The sequence below is a fragment of the Archocentrus centrarchus genome, chromosome 23 (genome assembly GCF_007364275.1).
Source record: "Archocentrus centrarchus isolate MPI-CPG fArcCen1 chromosome 23, fArcCen1, whole genome shotgun sequence".
Taxonomy (NCBI): Eukaryota; Metazoa; Chordata; class Actinopteri; order Cichliformes; family Cichlidae; genus Archocentrus; species Archocentrus centrarchus.
The window spans coordinates 20,897,900-20,917,104 of NC_044368.1; the positions used below are offsets into that span (position 1 = coordinate 20,897,900).

General features: G+C 41.1%; 1 protein-coding gene across 1 annotated transcript; it reads left to right on the plus strand.

Moving 5' to 3' along the window:
• The first annotated feature begins 2,774 nt into the window (after nucleotides 1–2,774).
• On the plus strand, nucleotides 2,775–18,249 carry LOC115773420 (NXPE family member 3-like). The gene is made up of 8 exons (XM_030720145.1): nucleotides 2,775–2,814; nucleotides 2,900–3,341; nucleotides 5,082–5,261; nucleotides 13,786–14,238; nucleotides 15,819–16,111; nucleotides 16,466–16,536; nucleotides 17,323–17,529; nucleotides 17,612–18,249. Exons 3-8 carry the CDS (start codon nucleotides 5,142–5,144, stop codon nucleotides 18,163–18,165), a joined length of 1,698 nt encoding a protein of 565 aa, XP_030576005.1. The 5' UTR covers nucleotides 2,775–2,814; nucleotides 2,900–3,341; nucleotides 5,082–5,141; the 3' UTR covers nucleotides 18,166–18,249.
• Nucleotides 18,250–19,205: the final 956 nt, after the last annotated feature.

Genomic DNA, 19,205 nt, shown 5'->3' on the forward strand with positions numbered 1-19,205 from the left:
AACAATCCTCTGGTAAAAGCTCAGACAGAGCACTGGACTCGCCAACACTCAGCCACGTCTCAGTCACAAACAGAAGATCCAGGTTACGGGAACTAAAAAAGTCCCGAAGAATAAAAGTTTTATTCGCCAGCGACCTGGCATTTACCAGGCCAATCCTGACAGGAACTGGAGCATGGGCTCCAACAAGTCGGGAAACCCGGCACAGCGGTCTCAGGTTTCGGAGACATTGTCGGCGCATGTTGAGCCGGAGAGGGCATGGGCGGCGGGGCCGAAGGGCTTCAAAGCCGACAATGGGCACCAAACAGGCATCAACGGGATCCAGGAAACGCCGAGGCACACGAGATCCTAGAAACGATCCATGCACCGATCGGGTAGAAGCAGAAGAGTGCGTCAGGTAAAATTTCAGCTTCACCAGCCGGCCGCTTCTTCTTCCGCGACGACGATGACGTCTCCGCCGGGAAGGCAGCGCAGGAACCCGCCACAGATGACTCGGAATCTCCGACAGAAACGGGGGCAAGGATTGCTGTCCACCAACACCAAATATCACCATGTCCTGGACCGAAGGTTGGAGGTCCAGTAGTGTTCGGCGATCATACACCAGCAGAGACTCAGTTCCATAAATGACATAGGTTAAAAACAATATAAACACAAACAAACATGAGAATGACAGACGAGCAGCCACACACACCGGCGCCATCTTACGTATCATCCCTCACAGTAATAAAGACAATGTATTGTCTTTATTACTGTGAGGTGGAAGTCAGTGCCTACTGGCACATTAATGCTGTGATAAGATTTCCCATTCACTTATTCACTGCAGGAGTAGTGATAGGGATGTGAGTGCCATTGATGCAGCCAATCAAATTGGGAAACTCTGCAAGACCAAGATAAATTACTAATCCTAGTCTGAGACTGCAGCAGGACGAGCAAAATACAATCTCAAATATGATCATGAAGTACAACTGAATAATTTGTACATTTATCGCCTGCATTTATCACCTGCTAGGGTGTAGAATTGCTCTGAAAATCCTCTTTGAAAGTCTGTCTGATCTCTGACGGAGACGGTCGCATTCTCTCTCCTGCCTTCCTGCCCTCCCCCATCTCTCCTGTTTGCTGCTTGCTGTAAGAGCATCTCTTACACACTGTCCGAATAATTATAAGATTAAGAAGCAACATGGATCTGACAAACTGTGCCCTCAACACCATTGATCAAATTTTCTCCACTATGAGATCAGTGAAAGGGGAGCCTGGGTGTCCAAGTGGAACTGACCCTGTCTTCGATTCTTGGAGCTCGTGGAGACCTGTGTGCCTCTCAGCTCTGGCGGTTGAGGACGTGGAAGACATACATATACATATTCAGCTACTTGGTAACAGGATCTCTTCTGAAATTAAGAAAATCTGGGCAGCAGTTCGACATCTGCCGAGACTGCACAACCAGATGGATGGGCTGTGCAGAGCCGTACAGACTCAGACTCAGAGCCTGTTGGACCTGAGCTGCAAGCTGGATGTGTACAACGGTGGCAATCTTGCACACTCGACTCATCCCCAAAACCAGATACTGCTGTTTTGCCTAAATTAAAAGTAACTTCAGTTTATTAAATTTAAAAATGAGTAAAATACTCAAAATCAGAAAGAAAAGAAATGACACAAAATACAGAACCTTCTCTCTGCCTCACCTGTGTATCCTGTGGACATACGCCAAGAATGTGACGATGCAGTCGAGGTTGGTCTAAATGCATAGCTGTGACACCACCTGGGGGAATTTCACCCCCAGGAAATATTAATTTATAAATAAATTGTTTAAAAAATTGCATTAAAGACTACAGATTCACATAATACACCATGGGAGAGAGAAGGTTTGAAGATTAACAAAATAATTTATTTGAACAATGCAGTTTAAAGAAATAAAACCGTAAACATAAAATAGCTTGGCTGTAATGATACTGGCGCACCAACTGGGAACCTCAAAATAAAAGCTGAGCTAGACTTACCGGCATCGGGGGGCCTTAACAGAAAAGGAAAAAAAAAACAATATCACACTCCACGACTTCACCTGAAGTGCTGCACAATGAATGTGAACAGAAGAAGAAGCCCACCACAAGGGAATGGACCACCCTGCCACTGGCTCGTCCCTCTTGGTTCACTCAGTGCTAAAAAACACACACAAAAAAAAAAAAACAGAATTAAAATACACAGTTGGGTGCTATTACTTTCACAAATGTTTGTAGAAGCAGTCTGCATGCCCAGGTGCTTGGTTTGTACACCCATGGCCATGGAAGTGATTGGAACACCTGAATTCAGTGATTTGGATGAGTGAGTGGATGCAATATAGTGTATCTGGAAATGAGATGCACTGAACTACCAGCAGTCTGCTGACATATTTACCACTTGCCTGTATCACATGTATTCAGTTATCTGTCTAGTTTGTTGACATAATAAAAGAACAACCTTTGTGCATTAATTTACATAGAGTTCCTTTGCTCCACTTACCTCCCACATATACATGTGATGACACCAGTAATTAAATGAGTAAGGTATGTTGGTGTCATCCAAAATCCACCAAAGGCCAGTTACACTTGGATCATTATTAATGTTTGACATTGTCATAACCCAGGGAGGTTTTTGTGTATGTCTGTGTGTTTGCGTGTCTTTGTTTGTCCTTTGGATCACGGCGATGGGTTTCAGCGTATCCGCCTCCGGAGCGGATACGCTGGGCGTTGCTTCACCACACCTGTTGCAGATCGGTTCATCAGGAAGGCCTTCTTAAGCTGCCAACAGACTATCAGTCTTCGCTGGATCATTGACTACTTATCAGTTAGTGTCGGCTCCTACCCTGTGAACTCTCTCTCTGGTGTGTGATTTCCGTGACTTACCTGCTCTCTGTTTTTGTCTCTCTCAGATCCTCGTGTCAGTGCCTGCTCGCTCACTCTGGAAATTCTGCTGATCCTGTTCTCTGCTTACCACGCCATCCCACACTGCTGCCATTTGGACTCACCTGTTCGCTCACTCACCTGCTTTGCCTCCCCTCATCTCCCCGGATTCCCTCCAGCACCGCGGTCCTCTCCACCCACTCCCACCTGTCGTTCCATCCCTGTTTCCCTGGACATTCCTGCCCTCGCATATCTCACGATTGCACTGTAAATAAACTTGCACTTTTGTTCACATCAGCTACCGCCTGTTTGTCCTCTCCTTCCCTGGGTCGTGACAGACATGTGCTTTATATGTTTGCTGAAGCACTAAATTGTCTCGCAGACCTTTTGCAATAATTACCTGGAAGCCGAGACGATTCAAGGAAAGAGAAAAAACTTTAACATCACGTTAAAATAACCTCCCCCACAAAGGTAGGACATGCTCTAATTTTGAAAATCAAATATCAGATTCTGAGTTACTTAGCATTGTTAATTAGGCTGTTTGAGTGCTTAAGAAGGCTGTTTAGCAAGCATTTTTATTTTAAACAGTTATTAAATTGTACTTTCACTTATTTTATGGACCACAATGTTCTATATCTTTGGCATAACTCTTTTTGATTGAAATTTTATATTTGATACATTTAACAAATTATGCAGCACATTAGTTAAACAATTTTCTTTTCATCTTAAAAAAAACCTAAAAGTTAGATGTTAGTCTGACCGAAAGCATTTGAAAATCTATTTGAGCCATTGCATGTGCACTGAAACATTTACAGTACTTTTATTTCACTGCAAAACGTCCTACACTGTTCCTAAGCTGATATGTACTTATGTCACGGTCTTCCTGCCATTAGAATGACAATGAGAATAAAAATAAGAAATCTGTGAGAAGAACCTGTTTTGAGTGAAAAATGCACACTACTGTGCCCAAAAATAGAAAACAAAATCACAAATTTGATTTAATTAAGCAAATAGGAAACAGTCTTCTCCTGGATAATTGCTGCAATGATTAATATATTTCAGCTTTCCAGAGGTTACTAGAGGTTATCATGTCAGAAGACATTCTGTTATAGTGGAAATTATGTTACTCTGTTTCAGAAGGGTCATGCATCAAGCAAAGAAAACACCCAGGTGATTGCTGACACTAAAACTTGGAAGAAATGTATTCGGAACAAAATCTTGAATGATCACAATCAGAAATCAGTTAAACATTTGGTAAAATTAAATTATAAAAATTTGGTAATAGAACTTAGAGCTATGTTTAATTGTGAAAGAGAGCATTTCCCCACACACACGATGCAAAAATAAGATAAAATAAGAAATCCTTTTACTAGTCCCATGGTGGGGAAATTCAGTGCCAGCAACAAAGGTAATGTACAGAGGATAAACTGTAATTAGGGTACAATAAAATAAAAAGTATAAGAGGTAAAGTAGAAATTAGAATGATGAAAAAAATCTGTATTAACAATATTTACAGTATAGACAATATGTACCAGTATACATAATATGTACATAATGGAGTACAGAACATACTATAAGATTGCATTTCAAAATGCATTATTATATTGCCCCTGTTTATTGCACTAAATGAATACTGAACCTATGTAAATGTATATACTTATGTGTAATATACTTATAAATGTGTATACTGAATTTTGAACCACTGATCTATTTGGAATGTTTGAATAGTCTTTTTGACAATAAATGTATCCTTGTTTAATATTTCAGATAGCAGGGAGTATATATTTTTTTTTTGGTTTTACATCTAATATCACACAATATCATATTCTATTTCAGGGGTGCCCCCCCCCCCCCCAAAAAAAAAATGTAGATCACACGGCATTAAAAGAAGTAGAAGATGGATGATAAACTTTCATCCAATCGTTTCGTTACCACCCTATGCACACGCATTTAACCACGCTAGCTTTGCTAGCAGCCCGCAAGCTGGAAAAAGTGTTATACAAGACATGAAAACATAACAGCCTTAATGATTTAAAGTTGTTTTAAGGAAAGTGGAGTGTTGTTAAACCATTTTTATAAAGAGCTGATTTTACAACTAAGGTTTATCATGTTTATTTTTGAGCATATGTTTTTCTTATTATTATTATATTATTATTATCTTATATTATTATTATTATTTCTTGAATAAGTTTTTCTTATTCTTAAATCCAGTACCAGGTAAACTGGTCACAATACAATGCTGCAACGTGAAATGAGGATTGTTTTCTGATCATGAAGATCCCAGTTTGTAAAGAGCAGGTCTTCGCGAGCCTTCCAAAGCATCGTTACATCTTCCTGCTCTTCACTGTCTTTGTCTCGATCCTGATTATTTACCTCACGGACATCATGGAGGTGAGGAGCACCTTTTTTTTTCTTTTTTACATTGCTTTTGTTTTTGTACTAGCTGTGATGCTGCAGGAATTTATTATATTAGTCAATATTAGGGTCATTATCACCAAAAAAATACCTTTGGGACATCATAATTCTTCCCAAACAATTTACAGTTTCCCAACTAATTTCATATCCATTGTATCAAGTTAACCTTAGGCTTTTGTAAATGCATGTTGGTCAAGCTCCCACACTTTTTATGAATTTACTGCGAGCAGATAAACAATGAGCACATTGTAAAATATGTCCACCCTGTTAAGGACAAAGTCAAATGAAAATAAATACATTTTCATAACAACATGATTTTACAATGCACATTTTCAGATAGCTAGTTTGTTTCTTGCTCAATAATACTATATATTTGGTAAAATAAGGCTTTTGAAAGTAGTGAAATAATTGCAAATTGCTTGTGTCTTCAAAGAATCTGTGATAGCTGTGTTTTCCTTTGTTAAAAAAATCTCTAAAACCATGATCTGATCAGTTTTTCAAACAATGTTATTTGGCAGTGATTAGTTTATTAAGAAAACGTGAAAAGCTTTTACTAACTTGTGATGATAACTTGATTATTTTCAAAAACTGAAAAATTACAGGGTGGACTGTGACAACACAGGGTGGCCAGTGAGATGACAGGGTGGACAAATATGTGTTAACTACTGACACAAGTAGATTTATTAAGAGCTTTTTCAACAAAGGTAGACATTACAAAAATTACAAACATTCATAAGCTTTTTGCATCACAATTAAGATGTATAATGGGGTCGAAGGTGACAAATTGCTTCTCTGGGAGTCACTTCTTCATTGTATTGTACACAAACTCTCCTGCATTTATTTCTTAAGTTGTGTGACTGTTTGCTTGTGTCCAGCTACCATTTGACTAACATAATCTTGCAGAGGGCAGCACGGTGGCGTGGTGGTTAGCACTACTGCCTCACATTTAGAATGACATCCAGAAGGCCTGGGTTTGATTCCACTTTGGCATGGGGCCTCTCTCTCTCTGTGTGTGCAGTTTGCATGTTTTCCCCATGTCTGTGTGGGATTCCTCCCACAGTTGAAAGACATGCAGGATAAGTGGAAGAGAATGGATGGATGGAATCTTGTAGAACAAGGATGTTACTTAAAAAAAAACTCAGTTGTAATGAAACATTTCTTGCAGAGCAAGTTAAGGCAGCAGGATAATCTTTTTTTTTTTTTCTTTTCCCATTTTGCCCCCTTCTCTGTCTCACTGAGCTCAGGGATACCCTTCTTCTTTCCAGTGTTTCTGTTTTTATGCCATCTCTTCCTGTCTGGGGCAGCATCATGGTGTTCCCAATATTGTCTTGCTGTCTCTGCTCCACCTGGGCTCATTGCTGTAAAAAGACAATATAAAACTCACCAATGATTGACCCTTTTTAGCAGTATGAGCCTCATTTGAGAATAAAAACCTCATAAAACTCTTAAATTATCACAAAATGTGTTTTGCTAATCACTGTGGGTGGTGGTTAGCACTGCTGCCTCAGTTAGTATACCATCTAGAAGGCTTGGGTTCAATTTCACCTTGGCCCAGGCCTCTTTCTTACTGTGTGGAGTTTGCATGTTCTCCCCATGTCTGTGTGGGTTTCCTCTAGTTTCCTCCCACAGTCCAAAGACATGCACTTACTGGGGTTAGGTTAATTGGCTACACTAAATTGCCCATAGGTGGGAATGAGAGCATGAATGTTGTGAGTGTGGATGTTGTCTGTCTCTCTGTGTTGGCCCTGCAACAGGTTGGCGACCTGTACAGGGTGTACCCTGCCTCTCGCCCTATGTCAGCTGGGCCCTATGTCTCTCTGGTATTCACTACATGGAGCAATGGCCATTTTGTTCAAAAATCACAACCCCGTCACACTCAACCCTGTTACATGTTTTATTGTAACGGGGTTGAGAGATTGTGATAATAATGACCTATAAAAATGGAAAAATAATCCCTAAGATGGGAAAATATGTTTTTCTGATAGTTAACTATGTCCTTAATGCTGAGGGATATACATACACATAATACATTTTGGTAAAAATTTGAAAATATCAAAGTTCAATTTGAGCTATTCTCGTAGAATGACTCAAAAATAGAGACAAAAAAAATAGTCACATTAACAGTATGTTCAGTTCAGTATGTTCACTGGGACGCCATTTCCTCACATCCAGGACACTCTTCAAGAACACCACCACTGACATACAAATACACACATCACATTGGACTGTTTAATGGACTGGTCAATATGGACAACACAAATTTACTTCAGTCAGCCATTCCAGGTGCATCTTAGCCGGGTACTCATGGAGTGCAGTTAGCTTCGTATTTGAGATATCAGCATTAATATTGGTTTCTTATAGTTTAATTTATCCCACTAGGCAGGAATTTTCCTGCACTAATTCAGATCTTATAAGAAGAAGTATGTTAACAATTCTGCAAATGTGGAAACATGTAGCACTTGTGATTTTTCGCATAGATACCAGTGGATTAGTTCAGTTAGCTGACACAGGGATATGGGTGGAAAAACTTTGGAAACTATCCCAAAGGAAGTAATATGAAACGAAGCAGCATTTAATCTCAGACTGTCATTTACTTAATGGTGAAAGATTCAAAACTGACAGCTGGCTCTTTTCTCCATTGGTAAGTAACAAAAGCTGCCCACCTATCAATCCAGTTATTTTCACATGTTCTTCCCATAATACTGAAATGTGGCATGTTCAGATCAGTGTTATTGTTTTGTAAAATACCAAGGTTGTTAGCATTATGTGTGTTGTTAACTTAATATGTGCCTACTGGTAGCACCCAGACAATGAGCCACGATCTACATGTATGCAAAGAGCAGCCACAAACAAAGCACTGATCTGTGTTTTCTTTTCCTGGAATCAATAAACCAACTAACATGACCAGTAAACAACATACAAAACATGCAGGAATTAATATGAGAATGATAACCTATCACAGGACACATTAAAGTCCTTTTGACCTTCGTTTTCGTAAAATTAAGAGTGCGCAAACTTGCTTTGTTTTGTTTTTTTTCATTAGCAATATCTTGTTAATCAGATTTTTAATATAATTAATATAATTTTATTATATTTATATTATATTTATTATTTACATTCAAATTGTAAATGTTGTAAATGCTTCTTTCATATATAGTCTGCCTCTGTTAGAACAAAATGCAGCTTCGCCTTTCGGTGTTTCATTTCACATCGTGGAAGTTTACTGTCCAGGATATGTGGAGTAGGGCTATCATCCGAAAATACCGACAAACAACTTCAAAGCAAAGCAACAGAAGTGCTTTCACACACCTACGTGCAATAATAATCTGTTTATATTAACCTCCTGCCCAAGGCTCAAATGTTAGAGAAGAGAAGATAAGGTTTATTAGTCACATGCACAGAATACGTGTCACTGTACAACCCACAGTGACATGTATTTGGTCCCTGCAGCCAATAATAAATAATAAGAACATATAAGTAAAACGAAAAAAAAAAAAAAAGTAATTCACACTATACAGAATAGAATAATTTACATTGTGCATAGTAGTGCAGATTAGGGCTCAGAGCTGAGGAGATGGATGGAGACAGAATTCAGAGGTGATGTGATTCTAGTTCTCCTAATAAAGTATGGAATACCCAGCTGTCACAAATGTGAGTGCATGTATTGTAAGTGTATCCATACCAAGGTTCATGTCAGTTGCAGCCTCTGGGTAATATCCACTCAAATTACCAGACTGAAGACTCTGAGACTGTTCATGCTGTCACATGGCAGGCTGAAATACATCTGGTGACTTTTGAGAATGTACAGGTGCTGGTCATAACTGCTGCGCATGGTTGCGCAGTGGTTAGTACTGCTGCCTCATAGTTATAATAACATCTGGAAGGTCTGGGTTCGATTCCACCTTGGCCCAGGCCTCTTTCTCTCTCTGTGTGGAGTTTGCGTGTTCTCCCTGTGCTTGCGTGGGTTTCCTCTGGAGGCTTACTTACTGGGGGTTAGGTTAATTGGCTACACTAAATTGACCATTGGTGTGAATGTGAGTGTGAAAAGTTGTTTGTCTCTCTGTGTTGGCCCTGTGACAGGCTGGTGACCTGTACAGGGTGTACCCTCCCTCTCGCCCTATGACAGCTGGGATAGGCTCCAGCCCCCCCACGACCCTGAACAGGATGAGCGGAAGCGAATGGATGGATGAAAAAGTTGATTAATTTGAGTAATTCCATTCTAATAGTGAAACTTGTATATTATATTCATTCATTACACACAGACTGATATATTTCAAATGTTTCTTTCTTTTAATTTAGATGATTATATCTGACAACTAATGAAAACCCCAAATTGGCCAACTGAAAAGTATGAACATGAAAAGTATGAGCATGTACAGCACTCAATACTTAGTTGGGGCTCCTTTTGCCTGGATTACTGCATCAATGCAGTGTGGCGTGGCATGGAGTCGATCAGTCTGTGGCACTGTTCAGGTGTTCTGAGAGCCCAGGTTGATCTGATAGTGGCCTTCAGGTCTTCTGAATCGTTGGGTCTGGCGTATCGCATCTTCCTCTTCACAATAGCCCATAGATTTTCTATGGGGTTAAAGGTCAGGCGAGTTTGCTGGCCAATTAAGAACAGGGATTCCATTATCCTTAAACCTGGTACTGGTAGCTTTAGCACTGTGTGCAGGTGTCAAGTCTTGTTGGAAAATGAAATCTGCATCTCCATAAAGTTGGTCAGCAGCAGGAAGCATGAGGTGCTCTAAAACTTCCTGGTAGACGGCTGCATTGGCCTTGGACCTCAGAAAACACAGTGGACCAACACCAGCAGATGACATGGCACCCCAAACCATCACTGACTGTGGAAACTTTACACTGGACCTCAAGCAACCTGGATTCTGTGCCTCTCCTCTCTTCCTCCAGACTCTGGGACCTTAATTTCCAAAGGAAATGCAAAATTTACTTTGATCAGAGAACATAACTTTGGAGCACTCAGCAGCAGTCCAGTCCTCTTTGTCTTTAGCCCAGGTGAGAAGCTTCTGACGCCGTCTCTTGTTCAAGAGTGGCTTGACATAAGGACTGCGGCAGCTGAAACCCATGTCTGCACTGACTCCAGCTGCAGTCCACTCTTTGTGAATCTCCCCCACATTTTTGAATGGGTTTGGTTTCACAATCCTCTCCAGGGTGCGGTTATCACTATTGCTTGTACACTTTTTTCTACCACATCTTTTCTTTCCCTTCGCCTCTCTATTAATGAGCTTGGACACAGAGCTCCGTGAACAGCCAGCCTCTTTAGCAATGACCTTTTGTGTCTTGCCCTCCTTGTGCGAGGTGTCAAAGGTTGTCTTTTGGACAACTGTCAAGTCAGCAGTCTTCCCCATGATTGTGTAACCTACAGAACTAGACTGAGAGACAATTTAAAGGCTTTTGCAGGTGTTTTGAATTAATTAGCTGATTCAATGAGGGCTGCCTGTGACAGTCTGGATGACTACACGGACACTGTAACCTCGTATATCCACTTCTGCGAGGACAGCATTGTGCCATCACGCACCAGGGTGAGTTATAACAGTGACAAACCCTGGTTTACTCCCAAACTGAAGCAGCTGTGGATAGAGAAGAGGGAGGCTTTTAAAAGTGGGGACAAAGACTGCTACAAAGAGGCCAAGTACAGGTTTAGCAAGGAAGTGGCCACTGCTAGATCACATCACTCTGAGAATATACAGCAGCAGATCTCAGAGAACGACGCGGCCTCTGTATGGAAAGGTTTTAGGCAGATTACCAACTACAAGCCTAAAACCCCCCACTCCACAGACGACCTACAAACTGCAAATAGACTGAACGAGTTCTATTGTCGTTTTGATGGTCAGTTCAGCAGCCTTCACACCTCCACCAGTCCCAACTACAATACAGCCAACACAAATATTCACCCCCCAACCTCCCCCACTCCCCACACCTCAGAGAAGCCCACATCATCAAGGACTCCCACCCCAGCGTCCCCCTCATCCCCCACCCCCACAGTCTTTTGTATTCAGGAGGACCAGGTGCTAAAGCAGTTCAGGAGTGTCAAAGCTCGCAAAGCTCCAGGTCCAGATGGTGTCTCACCTGCCACACTGAGACACTGTGCTAACGAGCTTGCCCCATTGTTCACGAACATCTTCAACTCCTCACTGGAGGCTTGCCACGTGCCTGTCTGCTTTAAAACCGCTACCATTGTTCCTGTCCCCAAGAAGCCAAGGATCACTGGACTAAATGACTACAGACCTGTGGCACTGACTTCTGTGGTCATGAAGTCATTTGAGCGTCTGGTGCTGTCCCACCTCAAGTCCCTCACAGCCCCCCTTCTGGACCCCCTGCAGTTTGCCTACAGAGCCAACAGGTCTGTGGACGACGCCATCAACCTGACTCTGCACTTCATCCTACAGCATCTGGACTCCCAGGGAACCTACGCCAGGATCCTGTTTGTGGACTTCAGCTCTGCCTTCAACACCATCATCCCTGATCTCCTCCAAGACAAGCTGTCCCAGATGAACGTGCCAGATCCCATCTGCAGGTGGATCATTGACTTCCTGATGAACAGGAAGCAGCACGTGAGGCTGGGGAAGAATGTCTCGGACTCCCGGACCATCAGCACTGGCACTCCTCAGGGCTGTGTCCTCTCTCCTCTGCTCTTCTCCCTGTATACCAACTGCTGCACCTCTGACCACCAGTCTGTCAAGCTTATTAAGTTTGCAGACGACACGACTCTCATCGGACTCATCTCAGACGGGGACGAGTCGGCCTACAGGATGGAGGTCAAACGTCTGGTGTCCTGGTGCAGCCACAATAACCTGGTACTGAACGCCCAGAAGACAGTGGAGATTATAGTGGACTTTAGGAAGCACACAGCCCCTCTACCCTCCATCATCCTGACTGACACCCCCATCACCACAGTGGACTCCTTTCGCTTCCTGGGAACTACCATCACCCAGGACCTCAAGTGGGAGCCCACCATCACCTCTGTCATCAAAAAGGCCCAGCAGAGGATGTACTTCCTGCGGCAGTTGAAGAAATTCAACTTGCCAGCAAGGACCATGGTGCAGTTCTATACTGCCATCATTGAGTCCATCCTCACCTCCTCCATCACTGTGTGGTACGCTGGAGCCACCACTAGGGACAAACAGAGACTACAGCGCGTTGTGCACTCTGCTGAGAAGGTGATTGGCTGTAACCTCCCATCTCTCCAGGACCTGTACACCTCCAGGACACTGGGGCGTGCAGGTCGGATCACAGCCGACCACTCTCACCCTGGGCACAGACTTTTTGACCCTCTCCCCTCAGGCAGGAGGCTACGGTCCATATGGACCAGAACCTCCCGCCATAAGAACAGTTTCTTCCCCTCTGCTGTTGGACTCATGAACAATTACCCTAAGACTGTTACCACCACCCTCCACAAACGCTGATGACCCTATGTCTATGCACCTGTCTGTTTGCATTGATGTACATATTAGTGGAATATAGTTTACATTCTTTTATCTTTTAATTAGTCTCTGCACTGTATATTTTGTAAGCTCTAATATCTCTGTATATTTGCAATTTGTATACTTGTATATTGTCTTATAGTTTTTATACTTATTTGTTTTTTGTTTTTTTTTTGTTTTTCTGTAAGCACGAAGTACCGCAGCAATTTCCTAATGCTGTGAACCTGTTCACCCATATGGCAATAAAAACCTTCTGATTCTGATTCTGATTCTGATTCTGATTCTGATTGGAGTGTTGCAACAGCTGTCTTCGATATTGAACCTTTTCACAATATTCTAATTTTCTGAGATACTGAATTTGGTGAATTTACTGAATTTTCATTAGTTGTCAGTTATAATCATCAAAATTAAAAGGAATAAACATCTGAAACATATCAATCTGTGTGTAATGAATGAATATAATATACAAGTTTCACTTTTCGAATGAATTACTGAAATAAATCAACTTTTTCATGATATTCTAATTTTATGTCCAGCACCTGTATTTGTGGTGAGCACCCACATGTAGTTCTATAAAACTGAAAAATTACATTTTTACCTGGTTAGCTGATACCTGCTTTGTATGTGGACAGCATCTTTGCCTTATTGACAAAAGATTACTTTGAAATATTACAGAGTCAGATCTGATGACACACTGCTTACATTTCTGCACAGCTGCTACAGAATAAGATTACAGAATAAGATTACTGGATCCAATCAGATTCATAACTTCTTGTGTCATTGCAAAGTGATGCAGTGTGGCACCGGTCTCTACTCTTTGTAGAAACTGGATAATGAAACAAGTTGAGATGCATATAACTGTATTATATGTCTCCTTTCAGTAATTATTCTTTTGAAGCACTGGGTAACGTGTTATTATACATTTGCATTAACACAAGTAAAACAATGAACGTGAACACCATCTCAAAAACAGTCTTTCATTATACTGTGTTAACAACTAAAGATAAATTAGTGTTTGACATATTTTTTCACTGCCTCACTTTTATTTTTATTTTTTTCAGTTTTGGAATAAATTGAACATCACAATCATCATCTCAGGAGCTACCCCTGTCACTCCACCTATTGACAGGCATTATAACTTCTGCAAGTTAAAACCACTGCCCCCAAAAGAGGCTCTTGAAGAACAACTCCTGCTAGAGTCCATCGCTTGGCCTGAAACTCCGCCATTACCGTCATCTCTTTCTCTGAATAAGACCAGTGATCCAGCCCACAGTACCTTCACCATTCTTCCAAGGAGGGGAGGGGGACAGTGGTACATAGGTGATAAACTGGAAGTTATGATCAAAATGTATGACTTCCAGGGCCATCCAAAGAAGTCCGGGGGAGATGTATTATTTGCCCGGTTACACAACTTAAATCTTAGCGCAGGTGTGGCAGGGAAAGTGACAGATTACCTCAATGGTACCTACTCTGCTGTATTCTCTTTACTCTGGGAGGGAAGTGCGCAGGTTGAGGTAATGCTAACACACATCATGCTAAATGTGATTGTAGAAGGTAAATTTCACAAAAACTGATTGAAAACTGACACAAAATGTTTGCATCCTACAGGCTTATTATCCTTGAAGATAACATTAGAATAAGAAATCTTACTTATAAATTTTAATGTAAAGCCTGTTATCCCAACTATTATTAGTTCGATGAGAAATGCTTAAACTGTCATTTAATTCTTACATAATGCTGTTTTGCTGGTCATACAAATAGGTGCATATTAACTACCAGAAAAAAACTGGAGTTTCAAAAGGCCACTTGATTTTGACTCCAAAACTGAATCTGTCCTCACAGACTATAATTTTCTGTTCATGTCAACTGTAAGGAGGGTGAATGTGATGGTGTGTCATGGAACGCTGTGTGGCACCCAGGAAAGGACCCAACACAGGGCTCAGGAGAGAGGAGTGAACTTAAATGTACCTTTATTGGTGGTTAGAAAAGGGTAAATACACTAAATACTGACTGGCTTGGACAGGAGTCAGAAATACACTAACTAGGAGGAGACTAGGAAACAACATTGAAAAACATGGAGGGAGGGAACACACAGTGAGAGGGGAGCCAAGGCATAACAAGGAAGTGAGGAGAACTCAGACAATATATACACACAAGAAAGATGAGATACACCAAAGAGGACAGCTGAAACTAATCACTGAATAAGTAAAAATAAATACAAACTCAAGAGACTCGAGACTAAATAACACAGGAAGACACTGAACTAAGACCTACCAAGTTCACACAGACGAGACCAGGACTGAAGGGAACAAAAGGGAATAACAACCCAACAACACAAGCAGGCAGGGAACTAAGAACAAAGAAAACAGACATAACGGAAAAGAAGATGAGAGAAATCTGACACAACTAAACAGAGGATCCAGATAACCATGAGAACAGGACACACAGACACAGGACACACAGACACAGGACACACAGACACAGGACACACAGAGATGGGGACAAAACCAGACACAGGAACACAAGGGCGGCAGGAAAAATAATACAAACAGTAACCATGAACAGAACTAAACCAAATCCAAAACCTAGGAATATAAAAGTAAAGTAAACAGACCAGGAACTATAATTCAAGGGACTATAACACAGTGTTTTGCATTCATCACTCTTCAGTTTCTGAAACAATGAGCTCTGCCTCATCCATACCAGTGCCAACACCGAGGACGAAGGCGCCTGCCTCTGTGCCGATGATGGCCTCCAGTCCGAAGAGATGCCGCCAGTCCACTAAAGTGGACTTGTTAATCCAGGGTTCTAGCAGGCAGTTGATCACCCGGCGCTGCGCCTTGCAGAGGTGCCATTGAGCCGGGCTGAATTTCAGCAGTTAGCTGCCAGAACAGATCATTATCCTAACAGTTAGCTAGTGCTGTGGCCATTACCAAGGGGCTGTTTGGTGCATTTGGTCAGTACAGAGAGGTAACTGGCATGTAATCTGAATAAATTACTTGCCACCAGCATGAAAGTCTGTGTTAAAAGATTGCAGTTATTATACATATTTCTGTGAAACAAGTTTCAAAACCCTGATTCTTTGTCCTACCAGGTGACACTGGTTCATCCCAGCGAGGCAGTCACAGAGATGCGCAGGCTGAACATAGAACAGCCTGACAGAATTTTTCTCAAGAGCCAGTTCCGTTCAGGCTCAGTCAAAAAAACTACCATCTGCAGCGTATGTTTACGTCCATCTGAGCAGCCTGTGTGCAACTACACTGACCTCCGTACAGGTGAGCCGTGGTTCTGTTACAAGCCCGAGAACATGAGTTGTAATGCGAGAATCACGAACTTCAATGGAGGATATAAAAAAAATCTGACAACCATGCAGACGCTTTTTCAAAGGTGAGCATTTCTTGGTAGGATATTTCTGGAGTTACTAAAAACCATGACTAAACTGATGCAACATAAAACAATCAAGGTTTTCCCACAGACATGAAACAACATTTGTTCTTGTGTTCATGCAAAATAACTCCACTGTTCAAATTTTGCTCTCCACAAACTAAATAGGGAACTATCTGGCTCTCTAGCTGGAAAAAGCACCATATCTTCATCAGCTTGTCTGTTGCATAATGATTTGGAGTGTCTAACCCAAGCTGGTTTTGCTGTCTAATGTGTCTAATACATTTCTAGTTTAAAAGTCATTGAAATTCTTTCCCATTTTTGTAAAGAGATTTTATTGTGTGTGCTTTCCCTCAGGCATGTTAATATGAAAGTTTCCATTTTGGGTTCAGAACCTGCCAATATCATAGTTTTCCCAAAACAGAAAGGTAAAGCTTCATTCTTATTATTAACATCTATATGTTAGTAATGAAATACTTAATGGGGATGTGTGAGGATGTAGCACTAACAGCCAGCAGTCTGTATTTGTGTATGTGCCTTGAGGCAACTGTTTGTTTAATTTAAATGAACTGAATTGAATTATGCATAGACCAAAGCATGAATAAAATTTACTTACAGTAGCTCTTATCCCCCAGAATAAAGAGGTCTGTTATAACCATTTCAACCTGGAAATTTGAAACAACAAATATTAAATTTTATACAGCTAGAGACAAAAGCAGTTTTAAATGGCTAAGATTACAGAGTTGTCTGTCTCTGTAGAAAAGATGACACAGGTTCACAGGTTTTAAGCAAAAAACCCAATTCGAAATTTAATGTTAATAACAACTAGTGTCATTAATGATTATTTAAACACACAAACACAGACACATGCATACAGTACCAGTCAAAAGTTTGGACACATTTCCAAACTTTTGACTGGTACTGCACGCACACCTGCCAATCAGGCTTTTATCTAATATCTTTGTATTTAAGGCCCATTGTGAACAAATATTTTATGAAGGTTTATGAGGTTAGAAAACTACATTGACCAGATGTTTCATGAAATCAAAATTAGAAATGTAAAATTAAAGCAATAAATTTGTAAAAGTGAGAATGTGACTTGAGTTTGATTGCTATAGTCCGGTTAAGGAAAGGCTTTGTTTTGGTGTTTTCCTGTTAATGAGTTAAAAACATTCTGTCTTTTTTTTTCTTTTTTTTTTTTAACCTCTTAGCAGGTGAGTCAGAGGTAAGCAGCAGCAGTGTGGAGTCTGGACCCTCTGGCTATTACTACAAGGGTGTGTGGCGAGCACTAGATGGCACCACAGTTCATCAATTCAACACTTCCTCAGCCATGATACAATGTCTTAAAGGAAAGGTGGTTCATATGTATGGAGACTCCACCATGAGGCAGTGGTTTGAATACCTTAATGCATCACTACCAGGTAGATGCCCCTCAAACCTTTCTGGCACCAGTTTTATTTTTTCACACTGCAACTTAACTTATTCCCTTTGGAATACTTTTAGATCTGAAGGCATTTAACCTGCATAGCTCGAAATCAATTGGACCTTTGATGTCCCTGGATTATGCAAACAACATCTTGGTGACATACCGCACCCACGGTCCTCCTCTACGGACTGTCATTGTCCCAGCCATCGAGCTGCATTATATTGCTAATGAGCTAGATGAGGTGGTTGGAGGAAACGACACCATCGTAGTATTTGCCATCTGGGCACACTTTGCCAATTTCCCTATTGAGGTCTATATTCGTCGGCTGCAGACCATACGCAGAGCAGTGGTGCAGCTGCTGTCCAGGGCTCCAGCCACAGTGGTTGTCATTCGGACTGGAAATCCCAAATCCTGTACATCTTCTGGTGCATTGACCAATAGTGACTGGTACTCTTTGCAGCGGGACAAGGTGCTCAGGGCCACATTCAAAGGATTAAATGTCCATCTGGTAGATGCCTGGGAGATGGTCCTGGCCCACCACCTGCAACATGAGCTCCATCCACAACCTCCTATTATCAAGAACATGATTAATGTTCTTTTGTCCTACATATGCCCTCAAAAGGGTGACTAAGTAGACACTCACATTCAGTTCTCATCTATGTCCTGTCTGCTTCACTTTTCACAGGAGTAGTTTATGTAGATATATCAACTAAATAACTCCTCTAGCATTCTCCTTGATTAACAGTGGACTCTGATGTACTTTAATGCTTTAATTTGGGCTTTTATTCTTAGTGTTTTTATTTTAACTGAGGCAAAAAGCAATTCTGTTATTAATGTTTCATATTAATTTTCATTCAATGTTCATAATAATAAATCAAATAAAAATCCATATCTATCCATCTATCTATGCCAAGTTATGTTTTTTGAGTTACAGCATTCACAAATTGTTTCCACGATGGGAAAAAAAGCAAAACAATCAGTACAGCTGGTAGAAAGGTGTACACACTGCAGCACAGTTTGTTGTGTATGGGGCTGCATAGCCGGAGCCCAGTCAGTGACCAGAAAGCACCAACAACGGACATGTGAGCATCAGAACTAGAGCATCAGAGCAGAAGAAGGTGGTGTGGTTTTGATGAACCACATTTTCTTTTACATCACATGGCCGAGTGCATGTGCATCTATGCCTCCATGTGGTTAAGAAGTGGAAACAATGTTTTACATGTTTCTCATCTTATCTCCTTTGCTGAAAATATTTCTTTAATTTAATTTGTAAAATTCTGGAAAACATGACTGAGTCTTTGCCTCAGGTTTGAGGGGTCATTTTAATAGATTTGTGGTAACTGTTCTAACTTCAGGAGGTCCATACACCAAAGAACTCCTTGGAAAATTTTTAATCCATCATAACGTTAAAACAGTGACGTTTCGAGCCGGAGTGCCCTTCTTCAGACTTAACAAGGTAATGCTACCTGTTTAAATAACCTCCTGTCACCAAGGACGTTGAGTGACAGGTGCCATTCAGTGTCCAAGAAAAAATAGGACAAAAAGAATATTAAAAATCATGGATGTACCAGAATAGTCAATATCACATAAATAAGATACAAATAGAAAAGACCATTCTTAAAAACCTCACATAAGTATAGCATACCAAAAATGTCTAAGAATACATAATGT